The following is a 17,917-nucleotide window of genomic DNA, read 5'->3' on the forward strand; positions in this document are numbered from 1 at the left end:
ACAGAATATCTGTCCAAGTAGATGAAAGACAGCTTGCTACTGTCACCTCACCATTACTGGTTGATCAGCCATGATCCATCCACTGCTGGATCATGGCCTCCCCAATTCATCGTCATTTCTCATGGCCGTGCGACATAACAACCGACTTGGCTCGGCTGCATCTTCGTGGTGTACCTCCTCTGGGCGTGTTCCCTCCTTTGCTTTATGCTCAGTTGTTATTCTTTCCCACCAGGCACCATCAAAAGCAGGCCCACACACTTTTCTTCAGTCAAAAGTTAAACTCGCGTATCTAATCCACATGTTCCTCTTCGATTTAAAGCTTTCATGACTGCAGGGATTCATATTCTTGGTTCTTTCGGTAAAGTCACGTAGAAGGGAAAAAAAATAAAATAAAATTGTCACGACGTTTCGGACACAACGCAAGCAGCCGTCCTCAGGTGAAGAAACAGAGCTCTCGGAAAGACAGCGTCCTAATGAACACATTGTTAGTGCCCGTGTTTTTTTATCCATATAGTCATAGCTGGTAATATGCAATGATTTAACTTCAGCTGAACAATTAGACATATCTGTTGGAGGGACGCAACTGGAAAACATAGCAGAATATGTACATATAGGGCAGTGATTGAAGGCGAAACAAGATACAAACATTATGAAATAAAGAGGCGGATCAGAGCAGATTGGAGCGCTTTTAGAAAGCTGAACTTGGTAATGAAAAGCAACAAAACAATGTGCCTAACGGCCCCGTCATACAGTCCGTGCCGTTAAATAATCCGGGCTATAAGCTTGCAATCAGTTTTATCTGTGAATCTGGTTGTGGCTGCGCATTGTAAAATCTGAATTCATCATGTGTATCCACATACGCATTTGATTACAGCTGTACGAATGATGGGAGTTCGACTTGATTGTTTGTAAGAGTGAATGTTGACAAAGGTTTTAAATGCAATACGTTTGTATTCGACGAGAGCATCTTCCTCTCACCACTGAACTGTGTTCCTGTGTACCAGGTGCACAGGCTCTGTAAGTGTACATTTCTAAATTGTTCTGTAAGTGCCCAGTCAATATCACTAAGTGCTGTCCATAATGAAAAACTATCCTTTTCACCCTACACCAATTCTTCTAGACCTTCCGGTAAGATAAGTGGACGGCTCACTTTATACCACTCTGCATAGCGGGTGTGGGCTAATGAGGCTGAAATTTCATTGTGCAGCATTTGATAGGAAGGGTGAACTGTCTTATTGTTCACATAGGCGGTTAAACCCTGTTAAGCACAGGCCCTAGATTTTGGCATTAGCAAAGAGCGTAAGAGGCGATGTGTCTACGCTCTCAAATAAGCAATGAGGCAATGTTCTTCAACGTTGGCAGCCCTAAGCCAGCAGTGGAAATGCCATGCAGGACAACCCATAATTGGCATGCCACTTCGTGATAGTACATTTGCTAAGCCAAGAAGAATAGTGGAATGTTGTAATTCTGAATTTACAAAGTACATCCACATATACGTTTGATTCAGGTTGTATGACGGCAGTTGGCCCTGATAATCTTGAAGAGTGAGCGGTGATAATGGCTTGATTCATATTTAGTTTGTATTAGACATGAGGAGTGTTTCCAGATCCCTAATTAGGATTGAACCTTGTGATATTCTGACCATGCGTTGAGCATTCTAACCACAGTGTCACCACTCCATAATTCTAAAAGTAACAGGCAGCTCGGCTTCCTCCTTAAACAAGGCGAATAATAACAAAAGTTAGTTTTTTATCCAGGAAAGCCTCCGTGAGTGTCAAGACTCCTCTGCTGAAGGACCCTGCTTGGGGTGCGTGGCTCATTCCCCTTTGAGTATTTTTCGTGTGCGGGTGATGGAACAGCATGGCCGAGAGAACACCAATGCACGTCATGTTAGGATAATGCTCAAAATCCACATACACACAGATAGGCCCGCACCCTACTTGCTGTACTTCCATGACTGCAGCACGTACACATTGATGCCCGGGGCTGCTCACGCGAGGGGCCCCGTTTCTGTGGGGGGTCTGGCGTGAGAGCGGGGGACCTCACCGGTGCGGTAGCCAAGGCCCTCGGCGTGGACGCGCTTGGCCAGGAACTGCCCCTCCACAAGCGCCCGCACCTCCACGTCATCTGCAAACGCCTGCACCTGTTGAGGCACGCGTAGCGGGGGCATGGCACCGTCGAGAGAGAGAGAGCGACCGCAAAAGCCAATCCAACTGCCTGACATCTGCGCGGGGCAGCCGTCCCCATTCGATTTCCAAACATCCTCCACCATGTACTGGCACAGGATACAAAGTGTGTGTGGTATTCCAGCCAAGACCCAAAAAAAAATGTTACGGAATAAACACTCTGGTGAAAAAAAATCTGGGCCAAGTGGCATTCGTGGCTAAACTCCTGCTGCACACTGCAAGCCTCACTGGACTTAATATACACACATTCTATTCACTTGTGAAAAAAACTCATTCTACTAGCTCAGGTTTACTAATGGAGATGAGAAACACTCCAATGCTTGCTTGAAAATTGACATTTTTGATGTGGAATTTGACTTTTTACATATGATTCCTCGCAGCATAAATATATCTTATACCTTCAATAATAACATTGAATATAAAAAAAACAGTAAACGCATTCATGTGCATATAAGAATAGATTTGACCCTTTCTGGCAATAAAACAGGCGTTAAGATGTGAAAACACCTAACAGAAACCTTTTACAAGGAATCATGTCTGCATTAACCACAATACTTGTGGTCAGAATGCAAATAAAAAACACACTCTGATAATATATGCATTTTTATTTATTTAAAGCTTTCGTGACTGCAGGGATTCATATTCTTGGTTCTTTTGGTAAAGTCACGTAGAAGGGAAACAATAAGATATTGTTTTATATTTGTATTATTTTATTGTTTCCCTTCTACGTGACTTTACCGAAAGAACCAAGAATATAATATATGCATTGTCTTTGAAACTGATTGGTCTACACGAGAGACACCTTTCTTTTGAGCCTCGTGTCAAACGGTGTTAGACCAGAGGACGCCAAAAAGGCGAACAACACAAAGACAATGCACCATCAGGACATTGAGAGCTCGGGGTGGGCAGCTACATCGTGGGACCTCCTTTGCCAGTATCAAAATATAAGAATAGGTTTTACCCTTTCTGGCAATAAAGCAGCTGTGTTAAGATGTTAAAATACCAAACAGAAACCTTATGCAAGGAATCGTGTTTGCATTAATCACATATACTTGTGACGAACATGCAAACAACCAGAGCATGTTTTTTTTGTTTATATGTTCACCACAAGTATATGTGTTTAATGCAGACACGATTCCTTGCAAAAGATTTCTGTGTGGTGTTTTAACATCTTAACACAGCTGTTTCATTGCCAGAGAGGGTAAAACCTATTCTTATATTTTGACACTGGCAAAGGGAAGTCCCATGATGCATTCATGTGCTTGGATAAGTATTGGAGTGGTCTTCTCCTTTTTTTCGGCTGCGAAATTAACGCAGAGACACAGATAAATAATACGGTACAGAGACTGTGCGACCAGAAAGGGTCAAGTTCGCAGGTGCAAACCCTTGCAGCGTCAGTGGCAATGAGGCATAACCAGCAGTTGTGTTGTCTGAGCCATCTCATTCCTGCAGCCCAGCCACAGCGGCTGATTTCCAGACTGTTCAAAGAAACACACAGTCTAGAAAACTCCGACGTGCTCCAGATCTCCGAAACTGCGCGTGAACCACCCCACCCCCCACACCGAAATTGCAACATTACCAACGCACAGAGCACTCTGACCATTCGACATGCTGTGTAACGATAAGATTTAGATGAAGTATAAATGACTGCAGCGGAGAGAAATGGGGACGGGGTCGCGGATGTCGGATCCACGGTAGCAGCCAGGGCTCTGTGACAGGTGGCCTCGGGCACTTGACTCCGTAACGAATTTGGAGGAGCTGTCGAATGCGAAGCAATAAGTGGCACGCTCGAGATGATATCATTATTGCAATATCAGGTTTTTTTGAAATTTGTTTCAAATGATAAACCATCTGACGAGCCATTGCCGAAGTGAAGAGCAGGAATGGGGCTTGTATTTTTAGAAGGTGATAAAAGCGCCTCTCTTATGAACGTGCGCGTCACAGCAAACTATAAGTCACTCTAACTTGACGTTCCAAACATAAATCCACTCTCTATTCAGAGATATTGCCTCACATGCGTAGCTTTTCTTAGGGCACATTAGTCTCCTCTCACACGTAAAAATAGTAAATTGCTTAAGTGGTCAAAGCTTCCAAACAGGACAAATCTAAATAAAGGATTATTTCTCCTGCAGTAGTGACAAACAGTGGTATTGCTCAGTGATTAGCGATTTGCTCTATTTATAAAATGACCAGACTTCGATTCCCAGCCACAGCCAGCATTAGTGGTGAGTGGTATCTAAACCAACACTCCCAAGGCCCCAATTCGCCATCCTGCACAGTGTGGGGAGGTTATCGTCTGGCAGTGAACGGACAAAAGGGCTCTACGTAGCTATTGCTTTACTACTCCGGTAAAACCCCTCGATGGCAGGCTAATTGGGGTGGAGAATCTCTCTGGTTATGGGAGATATCCTGGCATACTACAAATAATTAATCAAATATTGCATAACAGGCAATTAAAATTACATTTACACATAACGAATACGTGGAGAAACGTACAGCGATACCCGCATCTCTGTATGCTTCTCTATCTCCGTGCGTTTATTTTCACCTCAGTGTGTGCTTGTGCGAACATGCACACATATTTGATTATGAAACAATTCTTGAATAAGTTAAAACTGAAGACCAAAATCCCGTCTAACGATATTCAAACCTGAGTGGAAACATTTATTTCTGTTCGATTCCCCGATACACAAGCTGCTATATAGCCAACAGCGTGTTTATTAATGTGTGAGAGTGTGTGTTATCAGCAAGCGAGGCTGCATTGGCTGCGTCATATAGCCTGCATGCCTAGCCACAGCATACCCAAGCAGCTTCTGTTCAGCCGCATAGATGGGGCTAAACGGGGGAGTAGCACGGGCTAGAGAAGAGATGGACTGATGTGTTACAGAAGGATGTGGAGCTGATTGGACTGGTACAAGCAGTGCCAAGATCAGCCTCTGTGGAGGAGGTTCATGAAGGGTACTACTGTGCAGTTGGAAGCAGTCGCCATTCAACAAAAATGAAGGGCTGAGAAGTGACACTCACAACAACGAGCAGAGTGCCGGGCGGCTAAAACGCAAAAAGTTGGCATAGCGGGGAACACAGTTGGTACATTTTCCAGTCATCTCAGTCAGTCAACTCAAGGCACTTGGGTCTGTTCCATGACCTCCTGCCAGCAGGCCTTCGACACTTCATGTGGCCTCAAAATGTACCTAGCATGGTACAAGCGCCGTGGTGACGTCACTGCCACTAAGTGGTGAACGGCCATTGTTGTTATCCAATGTGCACATAAGGTTCAGGTTATTGTCGTGTTGCCTAAATCCGTCTCCCTGGTTCGTGAATCTGCCAACGCCCGCAGGCATTGTCCATGTTCGTAAACGAGTATAAGGCAAGCGTGCTGGCTGCTGCCAACCCTGAGAGTGCGCGCGGCTGGCCACTAACAAGGAGAGACATTCGCTGTCACTGTTGGTGGTGGCCACAACTTGGGTGTGCCGCGCTCGATCCGGACAAGGACGCACCTTCTCGTCATCGGCATTGAAGCGGTGAACGCCCACCGCCGGTGGCGTAATCTCCATCGTGTCGAAATAAAACCCTGCAAGGTACATGAGCACAGCATGCGTTATGGTTCAGCTTACTGCACCTGTATGTACGTTGGACTTCTTTCGCATCGTACGTAGCCAACCGTGTTCATAGGAGGTGCGGGGAAGGACAACAAATTAAACACAAAAAGCAGTCCTCAAGAAATGAGTCTTCCTTTGAGATCTAGAAGTGCATAGCTACAGTGGCTTCCTGATATTGGAAGAGCGTTCCAGACGGCCGCAGAAGCACACCTGAACGCGTGCGATACAGTGACCGTCTTTGATCTGAGTTGGGCACCCTCACCATGTAACTGCACCTACTACTAACAATCATTGTTACGTCGTCAATGTTACAAACACGACACCCATAATTTCTAGTATATTTAAGACTGTCTCACTCTAAACGACAACTCTGCATTTCATGAAGGCCAGCTCAATTAATGGTTAAGTTTTTCCTTTCTCTTCAGTGACATTCTAATGTATTTGTTTTACCCAACATGTTAAGTCATTGTGTATTTTCACACACGCGTACATTTTTCACTCCAATATTTGTAACCAAAGTGTGAACACAGGACATGATCACCGAATTTAACACGTGCAATTCAATTTGACTCCACGGAATATATTCCCCAGATATATGCACAAATTCACCATTTCTTGAACACGGATCAAATCCTCCCATAATTTCACGCACTTTCTCATACCCATAACTAATTCCAAAATATAATCCACATTATTATTTTGTAAATAATCATAATCAATGCCATCATATAACTACAGGATTTGACAACTCATTTGATTGCCGAAATCCCTACAAGCATATAGAATGTGGCATCCCCATAAGCACGTGGAAATATGGGATACAGCTTTTGTTTGGAGAAAAAATGGTCCTTGCATACTGGAACTGTCATCATCTAAGACCGCTTACAAGTAACCAAACAAACACAGCCATTGAATCGGTGTTGTTTAGATTCAGTCCTATATATTTAGAAACTAGAATACAGAAATGGAGGCAGATACAAGTCAAATGCTTACTTTTTTATTTATATGTTCCAAGATTCATGTTCATTTATACTGCAGAAGTCTTGTAATTAAATAGTGAAACTTCGATTCGGAAATTGAACAAAGAAAGAACACCCTCTGAAGTCACTTCAATAGGCTTCTCTCAGCCAACACTCATGCCTTATGTATGCCGTAATTTCTAACCAGCATGAGACCATTGCCTCTCTTGAGGAACTGATTTCATCATGTGTGGCTTAAACTCAAGAGTTTCGCTTTCCGCACCCTTTGAAGACTCGAGCAAGGGAGGAGGCTGGGGAAGATAAAGTGGGAGGGCTCAAGCTAATGGAGTGTCAGGGCTCCAGTGTACTGTCTGGGTCAGCACAGGGCTGTTTCTGGGCCTAAAGAGCTCGATTCTCAAATGGCCGTGAAAATTAGGTATTACACACGAGAGACTGGGAAATATAATCGCATATTCTTGGACTGTGGAGATTAAAATGGGTAAAAAAAGCCCCATTCTTCACTGCATTACTGCTACTCATAGGGCATAGATTAAATAAAATAATATAAGACAGAGAAAAGAAATAAATTATATTAACAAAAACATTGACAAATATGACACGTGCATAAAGTTCCCACATAGATGGTGCGTGCAGCTTGGAGGCAAGCGTGGGAGCAGATAACACAATACGCAGAACGGAACCTTTGTTCTTATAAAAAAATAAGTCAAGCATGAGTGGCCTGGCACCTCGCCTGCTCAAGCCAAAAAGGAAACAAGCCAACATTCAGACACCAACGATTCAATGCAACTTCTGCTGATAAAAAAATAAACGCACTGGAAAAGGCAAGAGGGACACTTTGTTTGGAGTCTGAACGATTTTACCGTTTTTCTATCACTGTTGAAAAAGTCTGGACACAAAAGCGTGAGCGCAACACGGAATGGTCACGTCTATGATTGTGGCTTAATTTACCCCTGTACACTCCAAGGCAAGGATGGTAGAGAGAAAGATAACGCGGTGTTGGGAGCAAGCAATCGACACAAAATGAAAAGATTTCGCAAAAATGTCATTGGAATCATCGGCGTCACCATATGTAACATTTGCGTGGGGCTGTGGTAAGGGCACCTGACTCAATCACAAGGTTCTGAGTTAAGGATTGCATCAGCCTCATATCTTCTTAGGGCTGATAAAATAAGTACCAGTTATTGGGAAGTTAACTATATTTTTCCAATAGATATAAATTGAGAGTTCCCTATTGTTGGCTTACACATGCAGATGAATGCCACCACATTGATCATTGGGGCTCATGGGCCTACAGGTACGTACTCAGCGCTTTCGCTCTCTAAATTACGGCTTGAATGAGGGGGGAGGGGTATGACTACACTCACAAAATTAATATCTTACTAGGAATTTTATATAACAAAAGTTATATACATAACTGTGAATGAGCGCACGTCTGACTGAGACCGATTACTGAGCAAGTGGCCACACGTGGGTCGCTGTTGTTTGTATACAAACAACAGGAAATTTGACGCTTACAAAAAAATGGCGCAGAAGGGGAAATCGGCCGCGGCCGTGTTTGATCGCCACCCGAGTTTGTGTTCGTGACCAGATTCAAAATTTTTGTGAATTTTTTTGGTCTGAATCCGATTTGGTCGTGGTCAGAAGCGTTCGTGACCAGAGGTTCTACTGTAATTTGTAATTTCATGTTTGTGCAGGGAGATAGACTTTTGTCTGTTTATTATGATATTTAAATGTTGGCTGCTGCTTCCCTCTCAGTCCAAACCGATGATTTTATCGCTTCTATATTTGTTTATTTAGAGTCATTGTTAAACCGTTTCAAATGGCAATCATATCAAGGCAGCCAGATCAGGTCGGCATGACATTATTCCTGCTAAATAAAAAATTTGCTCCTAAAATTTTGCATGCAGCCACACACAAAAAAAAGCAGTACGATCTATAATTAACGCTCGTGAAAGCACACCACGTCCCCACACCCACAGATAATAATGAGTGCACGACATTGTTATTTAACTTTGACCGTGTTTACAACATGCCATGTGGGCTCATGGATTCATGAGGTGGTGGTGAATGGTCGTTGTTAATGTTGGGATCTTGTGCAGCTTCTTGTATGTTGCCTCGGCCTGCCCCACGGCACATGCCCACCCCCCCATCTTGTTTATACAATTCATTAAAAGTGGTCCTCAACTTTGTTGTTAGGGTCGCTCCTCAATCAACACCACTCGCTCGTGCGCACCCCCCCCCCCCCCTTCCACACCGCTCGATAACTGCAGTGTTAGTACGGCATCTGTTTAATGATTGCGTTTGAGTGTGTTTTGCCGTCGCAATGTGGCGCTGATGTTCCCCCGCACACATTTTAGATTTATCCTGCACAGTGTCTATGCTACAGCCTGTGACCTCAGGGTCGATGGACTCCTCCGTCTGAACAACCGCCAGTTGCTGTCCGTGGTTCTGACGTTAAGAAAAAACCGCCACTTAAAAAAAAAAATTCTTCCTGTGGTTTTCACACCTGATGATGATTTCTTATGTTGCAATCGAAACGTCGTGAGAATTTAATTGTTTAATGTTTTATTATTTTCTTATTTCCCTTCTACGTGACTTTACCGAAAGAACCAAGAATATGAATCCCTGCAGTCACGAAAGCTTTAAATCGAAACCTAACATTGAATTTACTAAGAAGAAACATACATTCTTACAGCCCATCAGAACATTTCTGTAGCCTTCCACATTCAGTAAACCGAACCTTTCAATCTCTGCTCCATGGTGATGGAAGTGATTAAGATTAAACAGCACAATAGAGATTGTTGTATCTTTGGTTAAATTGTGATTTTGTATTTGTAAAAATGTAGTTATTCTTACTCAGTGTTAATTAAATGTGTAACATAAATGTGAAAACACGAGTCAGTCCCAGCAGAGCATAGTGTATGACTGAGGCACAGTCACCTAATTCCATACAACAGATCAGTTAATATTGATTTAAAGCTTTCGTGACTGCAGACATTCATATTCTTTGGGTCTTTCGGTAAAGTCACGTAGATAGGTTCAAAGAAGCGATCGAAACGTCGTAGTTTTTTATTATAATTTGCTTTGAACCTATCTACGTGACTTTAAAGAAAGACCAAGAGAATAACAGATAAGTACATAGCATTTGAATTACGAGTGCACAAATGCACATCAAATGTATTGCGTACAACAGTCGGGAGGATCGCATCTTTACAATTCCTTGTGATGAATAGAGCTTTGCAGTAGACTGATACGGCCGGAATAAGCCACAGCTTAATTAGTACATGAACAGCATTGATATGGAAGCTTACTTTAAAAAAAAAATGCATGTTATATTTATTTACTTTCGTAACCTCTCCGGGTTGCCCCCAATTATGGCTTACTCGGGTTTGGCTTTGAGCTGTTGATGACAGAGCGAGGGCGCGGCCGCAATGATCATTCCGTTAATGATTACGCTCTCTGCTCTGCGCCACCCCTGCACCCGTTCGTCTGACGAGACATTATATTCTTCAAGAGAGCTACAAAAGTTACGAACCAGAAAGCTTCACGTTTCCGAGTTTGCATTCCCGCTTTTATTGAAAATAAGATTACACCGACCCGCACCCCCCTTGAGCCTTCTGGGTTTCGTTTGCTTCTCAGCAAAGTTGTCACAGTTGCCCATCAGATAGGCAACTGTGACAACCGACTACATATGAGACCGTTCAAATTGTTACGTATAAAAAAAATACTCGCGAACGCATTTAATTTGAAGCTTAATAAAAAAAAAATTCATTTGACACTTCTATTATTAGGTACAACTTAGATTCATAGTATATCCTTTGCATAGTCATTTATTTGATTATTTATATAATACTCCCATGCGCTTATTCAAGCGATCAGCGTTTTTTATTTATTTAATTGGTGAAAGCCTGCTGATTCAACCTCTCATTTGCAAGGCAGGATTGGATAACCACAAAGAAGCACTTGCTTCATGTACATTTATTAAATTTCATAGCATAGATTTTTGCTGAGGTATTAAAAAAATAATTTAGGTAGCAACACACAGTTGGCTTAACTCATATACAATGCCACATTGTGCGTCTCCAAATATATATTTTAAGAAGATGGAAAAATGTTATTGCAATTCCCTGCAACATCGCTGATTGGCAGTGCCAATGGATTCATTGATCCTTTAAAATGTGGCTCAGTGGAGAGCAGCCTCTTGGTCACTATCCAACATCGAGGACATCTAAATTCACTATCCTGTGTCACCACGTTCATCTTCTCTGTATTTTGTGGAAAAAAACCCAACCTGAAATATAATGATGTCTTATGCAATGTCTAGCGAATGTAGCTATGTGGATACTCTGAGAAATGGTTTACTTGGCCATGTTAAACCTTATATAACTGATTATAATCTTGTTGTGAGTAAATAAGGTACGCATTTCAAATGAAAGACAAATTTCGGAGTGGATATTAACCCATTAGCGGTGGTGTGGTAGTTAGTGTACTTTACTATAACCAGCCAACCTGAGTTTGATTCCAGACCACGGCTAATAATATATTAACTAATCTTGGCCATGTCTTTTAAGAACGCATGCTGACTAACATTGTAAAGTATGGTCAAACAACTGCCATGAAACAACGCAATCAATTGACAACGGGCTGTATATTACAATTATTTACCCATGTTAAACCATGTTAAATTAGTAATATTTTCCTAACATGTGTTACTTGTGCATTTTGCAAAGGAGACTTGTTTCATTCATTTTTCTATTTGCATGCCACATGTCTGGGAGACGAGAGCCACTAGAATCACAATCGATGGTCATCAGCTCATATCCCTGTGGCGATCAACTCAGCCCGGTCATCCCTGTACTAATAGGGGTTTTCCCCTTTTTTCTGGCAACAAAACTGACACCTTTTGCAAGGAATCATGCTTACATTAACCACAATACTTGCAGTCAAATGCAAACAAAAAAACAATACTCTGATAATTTATGCATTGTCTTTGAAACTGATTGGTCCACACCAGAGACAGCTTTCTTTGGAGCCTAGTATCATATGGTGTTCGCTGTCTCTGGTGTGGACCAATCAGTTTCAAAGACAATGCATAAATTATCAGAGTATTGTTTTTTTGTTTGCATTTGACTGCAAGTGTTGTGGTTAATGTAAGCATGATTCCTTGCAAAAGGTGTCAGTTTTGTTGCCAGAAAAAAGGGGAAAAACCCTATTAGTATATTTTGGTACTGGCAAAGGAGGTCCCATGACGGTCATCCCTGGTTTGCAGAGGGAGAATGGAACGACTGACCCTGTGCAAATGGCCTCACTGGCAAAGCCCCCTGGCCACTATTCTCTACATATCCGTCTGCCCTTTACAGTGTTTGTTTAACTAACTCATTCTGTTTTGCAATGCATTACTTCTTTCTTGACCGTGACCTCACCAGTATTTATCTAACATTACTGCGTGAAGGTGACATCCACTTGCAAACAAAAAAAAAACGAATCGAATAAAGTATCATATAAAATACTCTCAAAGCAGGTCTGTACGTGCGTGCTTCTTGGAATGGAATGGGTTCCCATTTTATTGTTATGTAACAATGCAATAGACTTAACAGTGGTATATAGGAATGATGTAACGTGACCTAAAACAACAAGCCAGTTCATTTCACACAATCTTATTTTAAAAAAACTCCTGCCACTCATCAGACCACACTGCAGTTTCATGAATCAAGTTAGTAAAAGCCTGGAGTGTGTATCAATGTGTTTTTTCTCTTTCCAAATTTTCCCAAGGGTGTCACCACAGGGATAATGCACATGTATTTTACTGGTAGGAACCTCCTGGTTACACCAGCCCACAGGGGATTGTTGTGTTCGTCCGTCGTGAAGGGAGGAGCTGGGTGGGGAGGGAGGAGCTGGTGGGGAGGGTGGGGCTGGATGGGGAGGGGAGGGTGGGGAGGGGCTGGGTGGCGAGGGTGGGGCTGGGTGGGGCTGCGTGGGGAGGGGCTGGTCACCCCGTGGTGCCCTTATAAAACTCAACGTTTAATCTACTCACGCCGGCTTGTGCCCGCCCTCACAGTCGGCCATATTTTCGGAATACACCATGCCGCCGTTGACTCTGGCCATTGACCGAGCAACCCAACGTTCCTACCAGCTCCCTCCGCAGGAATAAGTTATTTTACGTGCATTTCTGCAGTTTCTAACTCGAAAGCAAAACCGGGCAACATTAAAGTGGTGAGTTGTCGGCTATGCATGACAGGAATAAAATAGTTGTATATATGTGCGGTAAGAATTACAAAACCTAAATGTACTTGAATATTATTCAAATGGAAATACATGTTGCAACATCGCACCCCGACTGTGAACACTTGGCAGGAATCCCCCTATAAAAGTATTGAGACTAAGTGGATAAGCAATTATTATGCAGTAAAAGCTCAAGAAGCCGAATCAGGGTTATTCAAATTTGTGGTAGGCCGGAAAGGCTGCTGAAAAAAAAAATTTCTAAATGCACAAAAACTCCAAATAGAACACCTACTTAAGATGAGCAAGGTCTGATATGGTGTAACGTGTAATGCAAGTCTTGTGTAGGGCACCAAGGTGGTGAGATGTTAACTAGCTCGCATGGTATACAGGAGGTTGTGGATTAAATCCTGACCCTGAAGACTGTATGTTTAGAGTTTGCATGTTCTCCCCGTGGGCGAGTAGATTTTTTTCTGGGTCTTCTGGTTTTCCCTCCACATTTAGAATCAATATGCGTTTAGAGTTTTTGGCTGTTATACATTTCCACATTATAAGGTACTTCGTTAAGCTATCATTTAGGGCAAGATCGCTTCTGAAAAGAGCTATATAGCTCAGTGGGCCTTCAATGGTAAAATAAAAAATATATTCTGTGGTTCTTTCGGTAAAGTCACGTAGATAGAAAAAAGAATACAAATAAAGTGAATATAAATAAAAAGATTAAAAACTAAAAAACACAAATGCAGACTGTAGCCTGGTTCTTAACCTCGGTGAGTGTACTGGCAGTCTATAATGTAGACTGTATCCTGGTTTTTAAGCTGGTGAGCGTATTGGCAGTCTATGATGTAGACTGTAGCAAAAATTTTCCATGAAAATGTTGGCTACAACCGGAGATAAAGGAGAACCCATTGGGGTGCCTTCAGTTTGTTTGTAGAATGTTCCATTCCAGGTGAAGTATGTGTTGGTGAGGCAGTGTCTCACCAGGGCCGGTACATCAGCATTCAATCCTTGTTAGACCAAATTTTCAATGATTGCAATGGTATCGGGCACAGGAACTTTGCTGAACAAAGAAACTACATCGAAACTAATGAGCAAATCACCTGGGGACAGTGAGATCTTTAATTGAGGATACCAGGTGAGCTGAGTTAAGAACAGAAGAGGTGGTCTTGCCAGTGAATGGCTGTAATGTCTCAGACAGATATCAGGCCAGTTTGTAGGTGGGTGAGCCAATGGTGGAGACGATGGCACGAAGGGGTGTACCTTCTTTATGGATTTTTGGTGAGCCATACAATCTGGGTGGTCTAGCAGCAGAAGGTTTTAAGGAAAACCGTTTGGTCTGTTCAATTAATGAAGCTGAATCAGTGATGATACTGTTCGTTTTTGTAACGAGGCTGTTGGTGGGATCTCTTTTAATTAATGTGTAGCTGCCATCATTAAGTAGGTCCTGAATTTTGTGATTGTACACGGGTTTGTCCATGCCGGCTGAGAGTATGACGATATCATCCCTCTTTTTAAATTGAGATAACTCAAAATGCTCATCCTTACTGATGTTGCTGACTGGTATCTGTGCGCTGCCGAGGCTTGCAGCGATTTCAGATATTGTCACGTCCGCAGCGATGTGTCCCAAACCCTTAAGAGCTACATAGACCTGGGCAATAATGTCATGGTACTTTGCAAGCCTACTGGCTATCAACAAAGATTCGTCCATGAAGCCATCCCTTTATAAAGACACAGACACAGTTTCAACCGAGAGGATGGTTATAAACTTGGCAATCATTGGAGAGATGTCGTCAACCACTTTGGGTCATGACTTGATTTGTGTTTTCTTTGTCAACCTCCACCGTCAGCAGTGTGGGTGTGTGGAGCAAGGTGCAATGATTTCCTGGAGGCCCTTTTGGTGGAGACCCACTAACTGCTTAGTTGTTTCCTACATTTACATCAGCTGCCCCGCCCATGCTGCTGACACACTTGGGCTATGCCAATATCTAAACCTTTATAAACAGTTTGCCTTTAGAGGATAACCCCCCTTTTTCCTGCTGACGACCGCTTGTGTTGCGATCGAAACGTCGTGGTTTTTGTTTTTATTTGATTATCGTTATTTTATTTTATTCAGGTTAGAACCAGACTACAGTCTACATTATAGACTGCCAGTACACTCACTCTGATTTAGAACAAGGCTACAGTCTACATTAGTGTTTTGTTTGTTTTTCTTATTTTCATTTTATTCACTTTATTTTCATTCCTATAATTTTTCTATTTACATGACTTCACCGAAAGAACCAAAGAAATGAATTCCTGCAGTTACGAAAGGTTTAAGTTAAAATAAAAATAAAAGAGTTTAGTTTCGTGTAGTAATTTTAGATATTCCTATAAAGACTATGAAGTGGCTATTTCCTCAGAATGGTAAATAAGTGAACGCACATTGATTGGAGGTCAATTTAACCCATCATTCCAACACGGTGGCGAAAATAAGAACTGATACGTGGAAAGTGAACACTGGCTGTTACATTAATACACTGGTCCCCGCTACTGATGTAGATAAGCACTACCATGGTTTGCTTGGGAACACGTCTAAGAAAATGAGGATTTATGAATTTCTCGAAGAAAAAAAAAAATCTTCACTCCAAAAACAAAGCATCATTAATCGTGTATAGAGCTGCGGATTTCAAAAGTGTTGGACCTCAAACGATTGCGAAGGAAAAGGTTGTGCGTCGCTGTGGCCGTGCTTCGTGGAGGGGCAACGTGCTGCGGTACGTGCGTGCGTGCCGATAAGGGGAGGCCGTTAGCGAGAGTGCGAGGTGTGTGTCAGCCTGACGGATGAGGTTCCAGCTCCGACAAGGCGCGCCGGTAGCCACGCCGAAAAAAGGACAATCGATAAAACAAATTACGTGCAGGACCGTGCACCAGACATGGGCGACGAGGGGATTACTGATCAGTGCTCCCTTAACCCTGTCCGATTAATTCCTCGACCACCATGTGGTTTTTGTGGGGCGACGGGGCAAATGGCAAACGGTTCCCCACAACCCCAGGCATGCTCTGTAACCATCAGGGGAAATACAAAATGGCTCATTTGACAGGGATTCATGCAAATAACTTAAGGACAACCCAGTTTCATAATTGGTTGGTGCTGCTGACCAAAGCCTTGCACACTGTTAAAGGTGTTCTGGAAGTGGAGAGATGCTTCGTAGATGGTGGGTTAAAGAGTGCAGGGTGTCAGCTGGTGTTTTGCCGTGTATCTTCACAAACACAAGTTTTATTTTTTCCCATCTAGGGCTCAGTGCCTTAGAGTTTGCATGATTGCCCCAGCACAGTGATGGGGGAGAAAAAAAAACATGACTGTTTATTACACGGGAAGAGACAACGTTTGAGTCTAAACGATTTTACATGAGTTGTGTGACTCTTAGGGGCAGCAAAATAACAAGTTTTACTGTCTCTGATAAAGTGGAAGAATATGGATGAGAAATGTTGACATAATTAAAGCGTAATGTTGATAAAGATACTAAATGATAATTATTGGAACTAAACAACGAGGCAAGCCGCAATTATAAACATTCCACATGAGGTAGACATATTCGTAATTTAACAATACTGTGGTCTAAAATAATAACTAATATATAAAATCTCAAGCTGTTTGTGTTCTTCCTATGTTCCTCGGTTCTACATAAGTCAAGTGGGTTTGAGCATTTGAACGCATTGTCATTGCACAAGCACTGAAAATAATATTGACTAGCTTCACTAAAATATTTCAAGGAGATAAATAAAGAACGGTTTACATTTTTCAAAGTAAGACGTACACCGTTGCTATTTTAAATGGGCTCGGGCTAATCGAAACAAGCCATGCAATTAGCTACAAGGACATTGAGGTCTTTAAGGGAAAAAAGCACGGTATTGATGAGGTGAAGATAGCCAGGATTTGTTTGTATGGTGAGGGCTGTTCAAAACGCACGTTTGCTTAAATCTGAACAGGACTCATTTTGGTTGTATTGAAGGAGACGTGTACTTTGCAATTAGACACAATGTTCAACTGATACTTCCACGTGTCATTTTGTTGTTACTGAAATGTATTGACTCATTTAAATTACATGTTGCCTTGTGAGTTTGATTCCCGCTCACGGCCACCACCGGTAATGATTATTTCAACTGCTCCTGGGCCTCCCCTAGGTGGACTAACTGCTGTGGTGTGTGAACATGGCCACTGGGGAGACAAAGGCGGCTGGGCGTGGTGGATCCAAGTCCTGGGTGAAGCCGGGTAGTACAGCTAGTAATCCATATTTGGCTTAGACCTCACAATGATCTTACCAAATATGTTGTAGTTAAAACCTTTCACTATTCGACAAGGCCGAACAAATTATTCATCACATGCACACGCGATAACGTACACATTTCTATTGTCTCAGCTGACCAGTTAGTTTTAGAAATTGTTTGTTCATTCGTTTCTCAGTTCTCTCGTCCTGATGAAGGTCGTGGTGGCATGATGTTGAGTAGGGCGGTCCAGACCTCCCTTTCCCTGGCGACAGACTTTAGCTCTTCCTGAGGAATTCCCAGGCGTTCCCAGGCCAGCAGAGCGACATAGTTCAACCAGAGTGTCCTGGGCCTGCCCCGGGGTCTCCACCCAGTGGGACGTGCCCGGTGGAGTTCCAGGGGGGTGGGGGGGGGGTCTACCGGGTGGCATCCTTACCAGGTGCCCGAACCACCTCAACTGACTTCTCTCGATCCGGAGGAGCAGCGGCTCGACTCTGAGGCTCTCCCTGATTACCGAGCTCCTCACCCGAACACGGAGAGTGAGCCTGGCAACTCTGCGGAGAAACCTCATTTCGGCCCCTTGTACCTGTAATCTCATCCTTTCGGGTCATTATCCAAAGCTCATGACCATAGGTGAGGATGGGAATGTAGATCGACTGGTCAACTGAGAGCTTTGTTCGAGAACTCAGCTCCC

At 42.9% G+C, this 17,917-nt stretch overlaps 1 protein-coding gene across 4 annotated transcripts in view; it reads right to left on the bottom strand.

The window, feature by feature from the left end:
* The window catches only part of XYLB (xylulokinase), a 145,750-nt gene that overhangs the window by 54,716 nt on the left and 73,117 nt on the right, over positions 1-17,917 (bottom strand). For all 4 annotated transcript variants that reach the window (XM_061556964.1, XM_061556963.1, XM_061556962.1 and 1 more), the window contains 2 exons: positions 5,684-5,757; positions 2,047-2,143 (listed from right to left, as the gene is read on the bottom strand). In XM_061556964.1, coding sequence (XP_061412948.1) covers positions 2,047-2,143; positions 5,684-5,757 — 171 coding nt within the window. The remainder of the gene's footprint in view (positions 1-2,046; positions 2,144-5,683; positions 5,758-17,917) is intronic.

This window comes from Lethenteron reissneri, chromosome 23 (genome assembly GCF_015708825.2).
Source record: "Lethenteron reissneri isolate LAM-NWPU_2019-01 chromosome 23, ASM1570882v1, whole genome shotgun sequence".
Lineage (NCBI taxonomy): Eukaryota > Metazoa > Chordata > Hyperoartia > Petromyzontiformes > Petromyzontidae > Lethenteron > Lethenteron reissneri.